Genomic DNA, 14,655 nt, shown 5'->3' with positions numbered 1-14,655 from the left:
ACGTGGATAGTGAGTTAACTTTTAAACCTAAAAGCTTAACTTATTTATCCTTCAAAATTCTACCTTGCTAGAACCAACCTGTCACTCTTAACTTGCCAAATCTGATATCTGTTACTCAATTTAAGAACCCGGCTCCCTGATATCAAAACTTGGGTAAGTTCTTTGCCTTCCTTAGCCATATTTTTCATGATAGCAATCTGTGAGATGCTGGGGGTTCCTTGGGTTTCACAGACTCTCCAGTTTACCAGAGAAAAATGTAGCTCAGGACTAAATGCCTTAACAAGTGCACCTTTGCAAGAAGGGCTTTTGGGTATCAAGAATTGATGCCTACATGAGCCCCCAGTCTTGGGGTTTGTTCATATGAAACTTAACCCCGCAAAGCATAGGTCAAGTCTACTTAAAATTTAGGCCTAAGAGTCACCCCCAAGAGAGTCTCTTTTGTTGCTCAGATGTGGCCTCTCTCTCCAGCAAACCCAATGAGCAGTCTCACCACCCTACCCCTCTCTACATGGGACATGACTCCCAGGGGTGTAGACCTTCCTGGCAATGTGGGACAGAGATCTTGGAATGAGCTAAGACTCAGCATCAAGGGATTGAGAAAAACCCTAGAATGAGCTGAGACTTAGCATCAAGGGATTGAGAAAACCTTCTTGACCAAAAGGGGGAAGAGGGAAATGAGACAAAGTATCAATGGCTGAGAGATTCCAAACAGAGTCGAGAGGTTATCCTGGAGGTTATTCTTGTGCATCAAGTAGATATCATCTTGTTATCCAAGATGTAGTGGAGAGGCTGGAGGGAACTTCCTGAAAATGTAGAGCTGTGTTCCAGTAGCCATGTTTCTTGAGGATGATTTAATAATGATACAGCTGTCACAATGTGACTGTGAAAACCTTGTGTCTGATGCTCCTTTTATCTACTTTGTCAACAAAGGAGTAGAACATATGGAATAAAAGTGAGTAATAGGGGGAACAAATGCTAGAACGAATTTGGTTTGAAATGCTGGTGATCGGTGCGGGCGAGGGGTGGGGGGTATGGTGGGTATAATCTTTTTTTTTTTCTTTCCTGTGTTTGTTTTATTTCTTTTTCTGTTGTCTTTTTGTTTCTTTTTCTGAATTAATGCAAATTTCTAAGAAATGATGAATATGTAACTAAGTGATGATATTGTGAATTACTGATTATGTATGTTGTTTTATTTTGTTCCTTAATCTTTTAATTAATAAATTTTTAAAAAATGATGCCTACAAGGCTGGCAGGACCTCAGGATTTCTATTTAGGAGACAAAAGAGAGCTAGAAGGGAGCAAAGCACAGGGCACCTGCATTTCACATATACTCTCTGCAGATGTGATGCACATTCTGTTTTTCTCCAGTGATAAGGAAGGGCGTTGTTGATAATGAGGCCTAACTTTTGAATACCATATTCAGCTTCTCCTGCAGGAGGCTTGTGCAAAGAGACGTGCCCCAAGCCATGAGGCTGCTCTTCCTGTGAACATCTGTATAAATCAACACTGTATCGATTTAGGACCTCTGTGCATCCTCACAGGACATTTGACATTCTTCATATCTACACATGCACCATGAGGAAAGCAATTATAATTTTTTTTTTTTTACATGGGCAGGCACCGGGAATCGAACCCGGGTCCTCTGGCATGGCAGGCAAGCATTCTTGCCTGCTGAGCCACCGTGGCCTGCCCGCAATTATAATTTTTAAACGGCAATACTTGAGAGAAACTTCTGTCATCTCAATAACACAAATTATTTTTTAAGTATTCAGACTCACTTCTATGCCCCTTTGTGTTAAAAATGAAATCAACATCCCACATCTGTTTGTTACGCTAACAATCAGACTCTCTTTAGTTCATACAGGTGGGATTACACAAATCAGATCATCTGGACTTTATTCTTGGTTAGGCAAGCTACGAAGGATACCTCTTTGGGGTTCATGTGCAGAATGTAAAATTCAGAATCAACATCCCAAATAATAAAACTTCATTTGGTTACTTATTTGTTTCGGGGGATTTCCAGATACAGGCAAAACATCAAAGAATGCTATGGTAATACCTATACAATATTAAACAGTAACTATTCAAATCACTCATTATTTATATGAATGGATTCTCTATGTGAATATCAAGTAAATAGTATTGCAAACATTTAAGAAAGTTCGGTAGTAAAGCATATCCCTTCCTATTAGCTCACACCAACACTGGGCTCTGTTAGCATTTTCTAGGGCAGAGTGTAGCCTGAGGACGTGACAATCCCCTGCCCGCAGTGAATCAGGGAGACACTTACTTACCTTTGAGCGTTACCCAATATTGTTTCCATTTCCTCCGAGCCACCAGCTCCAGCTTCCTTTCCTTCTGCAAAGTGACAAGGGGCTTGTAGAAGAGCCACCCAGCTTTGCGGACCACCCCCTGCTCTTTCTCAAAGAGAAGATCCAGTTGTTCCAAGGAGCTGAGGGACTCGCTGCTGGAACCGGTGGTTTCTGTAGACGTCTCTACGTTCTCTGTGTTGGTCCTGCTCATTTCCAACTCGCGCATGAAGTTCTCGTAAATATTCTGTCGTAGGGGATCGCCGCCAATGGCGTTAGTGGATTCGCTTCTCTGGGGCAGGAGCTGAGCTGATCCCCCTGACCACAGTAAGGCCGAACCCTGGCAGGGCACCGGCCCGTCCACATTCAGCCCATCTGGGCGGCTGTCGAAGTAGTCACTGCCCTCCTTGGACCTGGGTTCCTGTGAGCGATGCAAAAGAGCGCCCATCAGAGGTTATGGTAGACCCAAAACCTCTTCCCCTTGCTCAGCTCGGCATCAATGCAATGCTCTTGCTGCTAACTGATGATGCTGCCAAGCAAAATTCTTTTAACAAAACTACCTCTCAAATCATCATTCTATAAAAAGAAATTATATTTCTTTGCTAACTGTGAATCGGTGTCTTCCAGGAAACAGCCCACATTCATGCAGTCTAATTTCCTCTTGGGTCATTTTAAAACTAAATTGGAATGTCACAGTTCCATGAGGATGAGGGAAAACAGGGACTTAATTCTGTTACGCGAAACCCCACAAATTTCTTTTCCTTTCCCCGTGGTAAATATGGTCTGCAGCTTCTCACCAATTGCCCAGATCTAGATTTTAGGATCACTAATATCGTAATTTCCCACTTCAGATGGTAAAAACCATGCACCTAAGATTTCTTATCCGCAAAGGTAACTCTTGCTTTTGTTTATAACTAATATTCTTTACTTTGTATGGGGATTCCTTTCATGAAAAGAACATAATCATTCATTCATATCCTTTTATTTGAGTACCTATTTATTCTAGGCACTGGGTATACCAAAGATTACTTATATGTTTATTCTAACACAGAGTCAGACACAGACAACATCAGATAAAATAATATTTTGATATTAATTGCTGCCCAAGTCACAAAGTCAGACATAGGCAATATCAGATAAAATAAAGTAGACTTCAGGTCAAGGTAACTCTGCTGAGAGACACCAAACACACTCAGGGAGTTTTACTTTGTTCAAATCTGCTCAGGGGCTAGTGGGCTTTCAATGAGATTTCCTTCTCCAGTAAAACAGAAATGAAGGGAAAATTGGGTCAAGAACCATTGATTAATGGTCTTATTTTGAATATCCCACTGTGTGGAGGAGGGGTTCTCTTTTTTCAAAAATTTCATCCAGAAATCATAGAGCAAATACTTGCTATCTTTTTAGGAAAGCCATCATGCAACTGAAGATTGCTTCCAAATACCCAGGGCACAAACTTAGCTATCACTGATGAAAATATTATTTCCCACTTATGTTTACATTATTCCCCATAGCGATATTTATTTATACACTGATGCTTAAGCAAGAATAGAACAAATAAACCAGGGGCTGTGAGTCACTTAGATGGAAAACTTATAAAATAGTTTTAACATTTTTTTTTTTTTTTTAAATTATCACTTTACAGTTTTTTCAGAAACTCCTAGGAGGTGAAGGAATACTTTGCAAATAGCTAGTATTAACATTACTTCAGCTACTAATATGACCCTCTTACTCATAGCCCCCCAAATACTGCAATGCTATTTAATTTAACCTGTATGGTCAGTTTATTCAAACACCATAATTATACAGAACCTTGAATAGGGAGTAGGATCTTGTTGGTTTGTACTGGTTACTGTGATGCCCCAATACGTCCCAGAGTAACATATGCAGAGAATAAAAAGTATCTACAAAGCCCCCTTAAGGGACTGGGGAAAAAGTAAAAATATTAAACTTCCCCACCTGGGGAATTACTAATATTCTCACAAGCATTGGGTACTACCAATTTAATAGGCCAAGTCCTTGATTTGGGGGCTTACCCTTATGAAAATTATTCTTGCAAAGGAGAAGCTAAGCCTACTGATAATCATGCCTAAGAATCACCCCCAGAGAAACTCTTGTGTGGCTCAGATGTGTCCTCTCTCTCTAAGCCAACTCTGTAGGTGAACTCACTGCCCTCCCTGCTAGGTGGGACATGACTTCCAGGGGTGTAAATTTCCCTGGCAATGTGGGACAGGAATCTGGGGATGAGCCTGGACCTGGCATCATGGGACTGACAGAGCCTACTTGAACAAAAAGGAAGAGAAAGAAATGAAACAAAATAAAGTTTCAGTGGCTGAGAGATTTCATAAGAGTCAAGAGATCATTCTGGAGGTTATTATTATGTATTATATAGATATCCTTTTTTAGCTTTTAGAGGATTAGAATATCTAGAAGGAAATACCTGAAACTGTTGAACTGTAATCCAGCAGCCTTTATTCTTGAAGCCAATTATATAAGTATATAGTTTTTACAGTGTGACCATGTAATGTGAAAACCTTGTGACTGATACTCTCTTTATCCAATGTACAGAAAGATGAGTAAAAAAATAAAAACTAAAAATAAATAATTATCGGGAGAAAGGGGTATGGAATGTTTTGGGTGACTTTTTTATTTTTTTGAGTAATGGAAATGTTCAAAAATTGACTGTGGTAATGAATGCACAACTATCTGATGATACTGTAAGCCACCGACTGTACACTTTGGATGATTATATGGTATGTGAATATACCTCAAATAAAGTTATATAAAATATATGTATTTATAATAAATATATATTATATATCACATACATAATATAATATAAAATAAATTATAAATAAATAGTAATTATATAGTATCTATATAGTAAAGTATTATATATAAAATAAATACTGCAATCACCTCTGATACCCAGCAAGAGCCATAAGGGGATGTTGCTATACAAGCAAAGCCATGCCAGAGAAAGCCAGGTAAGCGCTGAACTTTAAGGAGACCTATCAATACATTCTACATTGTATCTCATAAGAGGGAGATTTCAAATTTTGGTGCCAACTTTGAAACTTTTGATTTTAGCAAAGCAAGAAGAATGAGTGTCTTCCTTAAGAAATGGCAAAAGGTTGGATTTTTTTTTTTTTTTTTTGTTACATGGGCAGGCACCAGGAATCGAACCCAGGTCCTCTGGCATGGCAGGCAAGCATTCTTGCCTGCTGAGCCACCGTGGCCCACCCAAAAGGTTGGATTTTACCATTTACAACTGATCCTTATAAAAAAGCACAAACTTCCTCAGTCTCTAATAAATTTCTAAAGTATTTTATCTAGAATGCGTAATAGCCAGTGACTAATTTTTAGGCTAATTAGGAAACAGCCTTTAAAAAAATAAATAAGATTTTAGTTACCTATTCTCAAATTAGTTCTAAATAGATTCAACTGGAAATCCTGATCACTGGCTTCTGGCCATGAAACTAAGGTGCCATGTTATATGCTATTTTATATATATATGCTCTGTAGAAAGTCCCTGTGACAAAATAGCCCTCAAAGAACCCCATGGGCTTACAATGGAGTGGATCAAAAATTCGGAGTCTCTGGGTCCCAACTCTACGCTGCGATAAACTCTACGGTAGCTTTTTCTGCTGCCCACCAAATATTTCTGATCCCCCTGCAGGGCTCAGGGTTGGATCACTTTCCCACCCCCTCCTGGCTTGAAGTTAGGCATGGCCGTGTGACTTGCTTTGGAAAATAAATGTGATCAGTTCTGAGTGGAAGCTTTAAAAACCAACACACAGGGGCGGTACAATGATGGCTCAGTGGCAGAATTCTCGCCTGCCATGCCAGACACCTGCTTTGGATTCCCAAAGCCTGCCCATGCAAAAAAAAAAAGCCAACACACAATTCCTTTTGCCTCTGCCACAGAGGCCTATCCCCCCCCACCCCCCATCAACCTGGGGTCTCAGAGAACAATGCCAATCAGAGCCCCCAGCTGACCAGTGACAGAAAAGCCGCACAAGTGAGAAATAAACTGCTGCTGTGCTAAGCCTCAGAGAGCTGAGGGGCTTTTGTTTCCCCAGCATAACCATGTCTATTCTGACTGATAAGACTGACAATTTTGCCGGGACATGCCTCACTATAGCTCAAGTTAGCACGAAGAGATCATCTGTATCAAACACTTACTGTTCGGTAACATGTTCTTTAATTTTTTTTTTTTTAGTGTTACTGTACTTCAGTTGTGCAGGTTTTTACCCTGATTAATCTGCCTTCAGGCTCTATTCACCAGGTTTGATTAAAACTCTATAAAGAAAAGGCATTTCTTTTTCATTTACTGTGGTAAAATATACAGAACATAAAAACCATTTTAACCATTTTTAAGAGTACAATTCTGTAACATTAAATACTCTGACGATGTTGTGTAACCCTAACCGCTATCTATTTCTAGAACATTTTCATCATTCCAAACAAACTCGGACACACCAAGCAATCCTACCCCCATAAGGAGGCTCTTTTTATATCAGTTCTTTTAAAAACAGCAAACAAAAATTTTCTACTCATTATTGTAAAGCCCTGAGCAGTATCCCTGCCAGCATATGCAGTTATGTGTGTGACAGAGACTGTATTTGTTTGGTGCCTATACTGTAACGAAATTCCGTGCACTGGCTACATTTTAAGATCTGAACCTGATCTTCATCTTAGATTGTGAAAGGAAAACAAAGCCATGGCCAGAGGAAGTGGCACATTTGCCAAAAAAGTTAATCTTGTTCACATTGATATGTTATCAGATGTGGGAACCCAAGCAAAACTAAAAAGCTGCTTTCACAGGGCAGTTTTTTAAAAATCCAAAATGCTTTATAACCTTAATGTTCAATAATCCTGGAGTAATTAACACTGGTTATCAACACCACCTTGGCCATGTGGCTAAGTAGAAAAACCACGTGATGGAGGTTTAGCAGAAATGGCTTTGGCCCCCAGCTTCTCCTCTAACTAGCCATGCATCGGCAGAAAGGACCCTCAAACTCCCTGAACCTTAGCTTCCTCATTCTGAAAATGAGAGGGAGTCCTTTGTAGCATGACAGTTCTGATTCTTGGATTCTAACCAAGAACTCTACAGGCATACAAGTAATTCAAAGTCATGCTTTTGGACCACAGAGAGCTGAAGATGCTATTCATTGGCATGAGTCAGGCACATGACATACAGTGGCAACAGGTTTATGTTTGAATTGAGTTGAGTCTGGACGAGATCCATTACAGCTGCTCTTTAGCCTGGCTATAAAGTATACTCTATGCAAACAAGAGACGGGGAATCCCTAGCCTAATGCCAATATCAATCAAGGGCCATCAGAGATGACAGTTCAACAATTTCAGCACTAAAGCACTTGAATCAAAAAGACATGAGGGACTTCCGGAGAAGATGGCGGCTTAGTAAGACGCGCGGGTCTTAGTTCCTCCTCCAGAAAAGCAACTAAAGAAACAGAAACAATACAAAACAGCTCCCGGAGTCACGACAGAGACCAAAAAAGACAGCGTACCCCATTCTGGAACGGCTGAACGGGCAGGGAGAATCCGCTGCGGTGAGATACCCGAGGGGTGCACGTTTTCCCGGCTGGGGTGGCTGGCGTCTGGGGTCCCCTCCACGCACGTGGCTCCCCTGTCTGACTGGGAACATTGGATAGCGGGGCCCTCCCGTCACGCTTGGCGTCTCGGGCCAGCTGGGCAATTTGGACCGGCACTCCCCCAAGCCACGGCCAGCGACCCCCGCCTCCACGCGCGGTTTCCCGGGCCGACTGCCCCGCAGCCAAACGACCGCCACGAGCGCCACCTACTGGGCAGGAAAAGAAAAACAGAGCCCAGAGATTCCACAGAAAAACCTTTCAACCAGCTGGGTCCCACACCCAGGGAGATCTGATCAAATGCCCAGACACCAGCAGAAAATAATGGATGACGCTCGGAAAATTGAAGATATGGCCCAATCAAAGGAACAAACCAATAGTTCAAATGAGATACAGGAGCTGAGACAACTAATGCTGAATATACGAACAGAAATGGAAAAACTCTTCAAAAACCAAATCAATAAATTGAGGGAGGACATGAAGAAGATATGGGCTGAACAAAAAGAAGAAATAGAAAATCTGAAAAAACAAATCACAGAACTTGTGGGAGTGAAGGACAAAGAAGAAAAAATAGAAAAAACAATGGATACCTACAATGGTAGATCTAAAGAGACAGAAGCTACAATTAGTGAACTGGAGGATGGAACAACTGAATTCCAAAAAGAAACAGAAACTATAGGGAAAAGAATGGAAAAACTTGAGCAGGGAATCAGGGAACTGAATGACAATATGAAGCGCACAAATATACGTGTTGTGGGTGTCCCAGAAGGAGAAGAGAAGGGAAAAGGAGGAGAAAAACTAATGGAAGAAATTATCACTGAAAATTTCCCAACTCTTATGAAAGACCTAAATATACAGATCCAAGAAGTGCAGCGCACCCCAAAGAGAATAGACCCAAATAGGCGTTCTCCAAGACATTTACTAGTTAGAATGTCAGAGGTCAAAGAGAAAAAGAGGATCTTAAAAGCAGCAAGAGAAAAACAATCTGTCACATACAAGGGAAACCCAATAAGACTATGTGTAGATTTCTCAGCAGAAACCATGGAAGCTAGAAGACAGTGGGATGATATATTTAAATCACTAAAAGAGAAAAACTGCCAACCAAGACTCCTATATCCAGCAAAATTGTCCTTCAAAAATGAAGGAGAAATTAAAACATTTATAGACAAAAAGTCACTGAGAGAATTTGTGACCAAGAGACCAGCTCTGCAAGAAATACTAAAGGGAGCACTAGAGTCAGATACGAAAAGACAGAAGAGAGAGGTATGGAGTAAAGTGTAGAAAGAAGGAAAATCAGATATGATATATATAATACAAAAGCCAAAATGGTAGAGGAAAATATTATCCAAACAGTAATAACACTAAAAGTTAATGGACTGAATTTCCCAATCAAAAGACATAGAATGGCAGAATGGATTACGACCCAGCAATACCACTGCTAGGTATCTACTCAAAGGACTTAAGGGCAAAGACACAGACGGACATTTGCACACCAGTGTTTATAGCAGCATTATCTACAACTTCAAAGAGATGGAAACAGCCAAAATGCCCATCAACAGACGAGTGGCTAAACAAACTGTGGCGTATACCTACGATGGATTATTATGCAGCTTTAAGACAGACTAAACTTATGAAGCATGTAATAACATAGATGGACCTAGAGAACATTATGCTGAGTGAGTCTAGCCAAAAACTAAAGGACAAATACTGTATGGTCCCACTGATGTGAACCGACATTCGAGAATCAGCTTGGAATATATCATTGGTAACAGAGACCAGCAGGAGTTAGAAACAGGGTAAGATAATGGGTAATTGGAGCTGAAGGGATACAGACTGTGCAACAGGACTAGATACAAAAACTCAAAAATGGACAGCACAATAATACCTAAGTGTAATGTAACTAGGTTGGAACACTGAATGAAGCTGCACCTGAAATATGGTTTTTGGTTTGTTTGTTTGTGTGTTTGTATCTTTTGTTTTTGTTTTTTTCTTTTTCCTTTATATATATATATATATATATTATTAGTATTATTATTTTAATTCTCTTCTCTATATTAACATTCTATATCTTTTTCTGCTGTTTTGCTAGTTCTTTTCCTAAATTGATGCAAATGTACTAAGAAATGATGATCATACATCTATGTGATGATACTAAGAATTACTGAGTGCATGTGTAGAATGGAATGATTTCTAAATGTTGTGTGAATTTCTTTTCTTTTTTTTGATTAATAAAAAAATTTAAAAAAAAAAAAAAAAAAAAGACATGAGGGTTATCTGAGGGAGATTGAAGCCCAGGGTGGCGAGGGATGATTTCTTCCACCGGGCTCACTGTACCAGTCCTTTGGGAACTAGGAGCTGGGAGAAACAGGTCAATGAAATCAAATCTTTACTCCTTAGTGGTTTAGCCTGAAGAAGGGATGACTAAGGAGTAAGCATATTACTAAGTCTGGGGGGACAGGAAGCATTCCTGAACAATGGGCAGGCATCATCTGCTCTCCATGTCTATTAAAGAGAGAAAAAAGTGCACTCTGGGGGGCTGGTGGAGGTGGTAGTGGGCATGCTATACCTAAGAAGGAAGTATCTAATGGTAAACTTTATCATCTGAAACAACCTACTCAGAGAACTGTTATTATTTTCCACCCCTGAAGTTCTATAAAATTGTATAATTATACATCTATTTAGGATGGTTAAAAAGCAATTTTGCTACAGACTAATTGCTCACTCAAATTCCCTTCAATTTTATAGCTTCTACTGATGGATTTTTTTTTTTTTAAATCATTCTCTCTTCTATAAATTATTACAAGTAAAAAAGTAAACTGAAAACATAGCCATTACCACAAGTTACCTAAAATGGAAAACAATTACTTTCCTTCCTGGCAGCTCATCCACTTTGTTTCCCTATTTCAACTTTATACTCCATTCAAAGTATCATTATAAATATCATTCATGATTCTTATTTGATCAGCACTATCATAATTTTACTTACATGTACTTAGGAACAAGATGTTCTTTAAAAAATGTATATATATATATACCAGCCAGCCCCATGAAATTATAGACACATCATCAATTTCTTTTTCCATTTACACATTCAAGCATAGGAATTTTACCATCACCAAAGTAATACATGAGGAAACCTACTCTGCCCAAATCAATATGTATCCCTCGTCCTTCAAGAATGAGGCCTTAGAAAATTCTCAGAGAAATCATTCATTCAGGAATTCCTTCAATTCTGAACCTTTTTAGGCCTGTGGAGCCCAGAGGAGAATACAGGAGCTCAGAATGAGGGAGTCTAAAATTGGGTGCTCAGAGTGAAAATGCACCTTGGAAGCAAAACTACAAACAAGACTCAGACCTGAGAAGGAGCTGAGACAGGTGTTGAGTTAGCCACTTCCCACTGATGACCTCCTCAAAGCCCCAGGACCAGCCTTAGAGGAGCTTCTATCATTCCCACTCACACCGAGAAGGAAACCCAACAACAGCTCTCTTAACGGCTCTACAATTCACCCACCTGGAGTTTCCTTTTCTTTCTGGAGAGGCTTCCCGTCCAGTCACTAATACGGCGCATTCTGGATTTCAGGGTGTCCTTCTTGGAAGGGTCCTCCGTTAAGGCTTTGGACTTGCGGCAGGGGAGGGTGAAAGAACTGTAAGGGGCAGGGTCTCTGCGCTCCACCCGGGAGGGCATGTCTATATCGGAGGCAAAGGAGACGCGGGGGCTTAGGCTGGCGCGCGTGCCAATGTACTCATCAGAGAGCCGGACACCCGAGGAGGGGAGGCTCTCCAGGTTGGCATCTTTGTACAGTTCCTGCAGAGAGGAGAGGGAAGAGCTTTGGTTGAATGGCTTTTTGGCATCGTTGGGTGGGAAGCTGGGACGGAGGCCGGGGTCTGGAGTGCTGGGCACCAGGAACAAGCCTTCTGCCTCGCTGGCCTCTCCGGCCTGGCCCCACGGGGAGTCGTACCAGGACGACTCGGAACTCAGGGAACTGCCTTTGCTGGACCGCAGGCGAGAGTCCGTGGGGGAAAGACGAGGGCTGGGCGGGCAGTCAGCGCTAGAATTCCTCCTGGCTTCCTGGGGTACTAGGGTGTCTTCGGATTCCAGGGTAGGCGAATAGCGCAGCAGCTGGACCGGCCCGCTGGACGCCTCTGGAGGCACTTTGCTGTGGTGGCCACCATTGTGGAACTCAACCCTTAAACAGCCATCCAACTTGCCCAGCGTCTTGATGAGAACTTTGGGGCTCTTACGGTCTTCGCCTGGGGGGGTGGAGGCAATGCTCTCATTCCTCCCGTAGCAGTTGAGAAGGCGTCCGTGGCAGTCCCGGGAGGTGAGGTGGTTATCTGTTGATTCGCGGCCAACAGAGTGGAAGCCATTCTCGGGGCAGAAAGCAGCACTGTTTCCCTGGAACTCGTTTCCCGAGGCCTTCAACCTGGGCTTGGAGTGGCTGGTGCTTTTGCAGACTTTGCCCAGGGGTCCACCGAGTCTCGATGCATAAGGCTGGTTACTTTTAAAGTGAGAAAGGCAGCTTCGAGCCAGGGACCGGGACTTGTAACCTGCTCCCCCACTTCCATGGCCCCACCCATGCAGTGACTTTTCATCTTTTGCATGAATGCTGCGGATTTTCAGGGAGCAAGGCTTTGGCTTAGCACCAGTCATCGTATTGCTGTGATTTTTAGATCCTTGGAGGGTGTACTGACTCTCGGAGTTCCCCATTTTAACCTAAATTAAGAACAGTTGCATCAGCTAGAACCATGACCTAAGTGGCATTCCGGTATGAGAAAACTTTCTAAAAAGAAACGTTCTGCACATTACAAAGGAAACAAGCAGCTGCTTTCTCTACCTTACACAACTCAAAGAAGTTGGCACAAAACAGATTCTCCTTATTTAGCATTGTGGTCACCAGGAGATAGGCAAAAATGCACACTCACATGCTAGTTATTTTTAACACATTATTTGTTGTGTGATGGTAATTTAGAAACAGAACAGGCATAAAAATCAGTTTAAGGCACAGACCTCCATTGTGGAGGGAGGCCTTGAGCCAATGACTCTTACAGAGAAAAATGAGGGGAAAGTATCTTTATTATGGCAGTCCAAATTGATTTTTCAACGGTTAGAGAGATACATTTTCATTAAACATAAACTTTGGGTAGAGCTAACAACTCACTCAATCAATGTAAGTTATTACTGCTCAAAATGGACCACATTTGACGTAAGTTGCCAGGCTCTGTTAGAGTTTTCACAGATCCCAGAGAAAAAATACCACAAAAGAAAAAAAAAAAAAGATCCAGAATTCTATCCTCACAAATCAGACTGAGTTGACAATATGGGAAAAAATTAAAACCCTCATTTAGGACCAAAAGCATTACAATAAAAGCAATTTTTAAAGCTTTTCTAAAGATTTAAGGGAAACTCACTATAAAATACAGTGAGAAAAAAAGAATATGATGAAAGAAAAAAGTTTCAAGCTGACTTCTTAGAAGGTATCAGAATAATTATTAGATTCCTTTCATTCCCTTTAAAACCATAAACTTGCTCAATGAGTCTTAAAAACAAACTAAGCCCAATTCAAAATAAAATGTAATTCAAACCTCACCACCCTTGTTTTTTGACTTAAACCAGTTTATCACAGTTTCATTCAAGTTAGAGGTGATGCTTTCAAGTATGGTCTCATTTAGATTTAGTAGGTTTTTCATTTGAATTCTTTTCTTTTTCAGAATGCGCAGCCACACAACAAAAGTCAGGGTGACTGACTTTTCTTTGGTGGAAGTTATCAAGCGCATTTTAAAACCAACATCGCTGGAAAAGTAATTCAACTTTACTTATTCCCTTAATCACACTCACAACCCTTGGCATGAGCTGCAGTCCCCTCCCACCTCCACCTCACCTCCTCACTCACCTTCTGCACCAGGTGGGCTGGGTTTACCTGCGAGATAATTTTTGTTCTGAGGGAGGTTAATGGTCAGGGACTTGACATGATCCAGAGAACGAGGCAGCACGGTGAGCAAGTGTAAGGAGCGAGTCCATGAAATGATCCTGAAAAACAGAAATACGAGAAAACTCTGTCAAGCATTTTATATCAAGCTGCCCCAAAGTTAACGTGCCCACACAAAGTTTTATTGTAAATCATCTGAAGAAACAGCTGTGGGCCAGAACCACCGCCACGATAATGAAACGCGTGTTAACTGCTTGATTCATCTGGGTTGTTTGGAAGATGTAAAGGAAGCCAGAACCCTGCATCCCAACTTCTATAGGTCATTGTCTCAAAACACAGAAAACCTGGCCCCGCAGCCCCATGCCCTTTGCAGTCAAACACATGCCTTTGTTGCAGAGGCGAGCAGGTGAAAGGGCTTGAATGAGTCATGGCTGATCTGTCACCACGACTTGGAAAACAACTCTCAGTCGTACCCTACTGCCCAGACTGCACAAGCGCCATCCTGATGCGGAAGAACAGGCTTCTCTGACTTGAGCAGTAAACATAAAACCCAAAAGTCAGAATCACAGAACTAGCCCTTGGGTACAAAACTTCGATTAACAGGGACTGATCCCCAAAGATGAGATGAAAATAGTTCCGCAAGCACAGGTCCTGTCCTTGCTGCATGAGGGAGGGGACCAGGAAGGCTTGGGAGGGAGGGAGAACACAGGTGGGGCTGAGCTGGCACCTGGCACCACTCACTGCTGGACACAAAGCCTTTATTTTCTCACAGACCCTGAGAGTGGCAAGGTTTCAAGTGTGACTTTG

General features: G+C 41.5%; 1 protein-coding gene across 7 annotated transcripts in view; it reads right to left on the bottom strand.

Annotated features, from left to right (window-relative positions):
• Window positions 1–13,923, bottom strand: part of TIAM2 (TIAM Rac1 associated GEF 2) — a 136,679-nt gene extending 122,756 nt beyond the window's left edge. For all 7 annotated transcript variants that reach the window (XR_013170834.1, XM_077149330.1, XM_077149328.1 and 4 more), the window contains exons 1-3: window positions 13,813–13,923; window positions 11,433–12,635; window positions 2,295–2,730 (exon numbers count right to left, since the gene is read on the bottom strand). Coding sequence is in view for 6 of the 7 variants with exons in the window: in XM_077149330.1 (XP_077005445.1) it covers window positions 2,295–2,730; window positions 11,433–12,629 (1,633 nt within the window). In the remaining variant the exon portion in view is untranslated. The remainder of the gene's footprint in view (window positions 1–2,294; window positions 2,731–11,432; window positions 12,636–13,812) is intronic.
• Window positions 13,924–14,655: the final 732 nt, after the last annotated feature.

Source organism: Tamandua tetradactyla, chromosome 2, assembly GCF_023851605.1.
Source record: "Tamandua tetradactyla isolate mTamTet1 chromosome 2, mTamTet1.pri, whole genome shotgun sequence".
Taxonomy (NCBI): Eukaryota; Metazoa; Chordata; class Mammalia; order Pilosa; family Myrmecophagidae; genus Tamandua; species Tamandua tetradactyla.
This window is presented reverse-complemented; position numbering and strand designations above follow the sequence as displayed.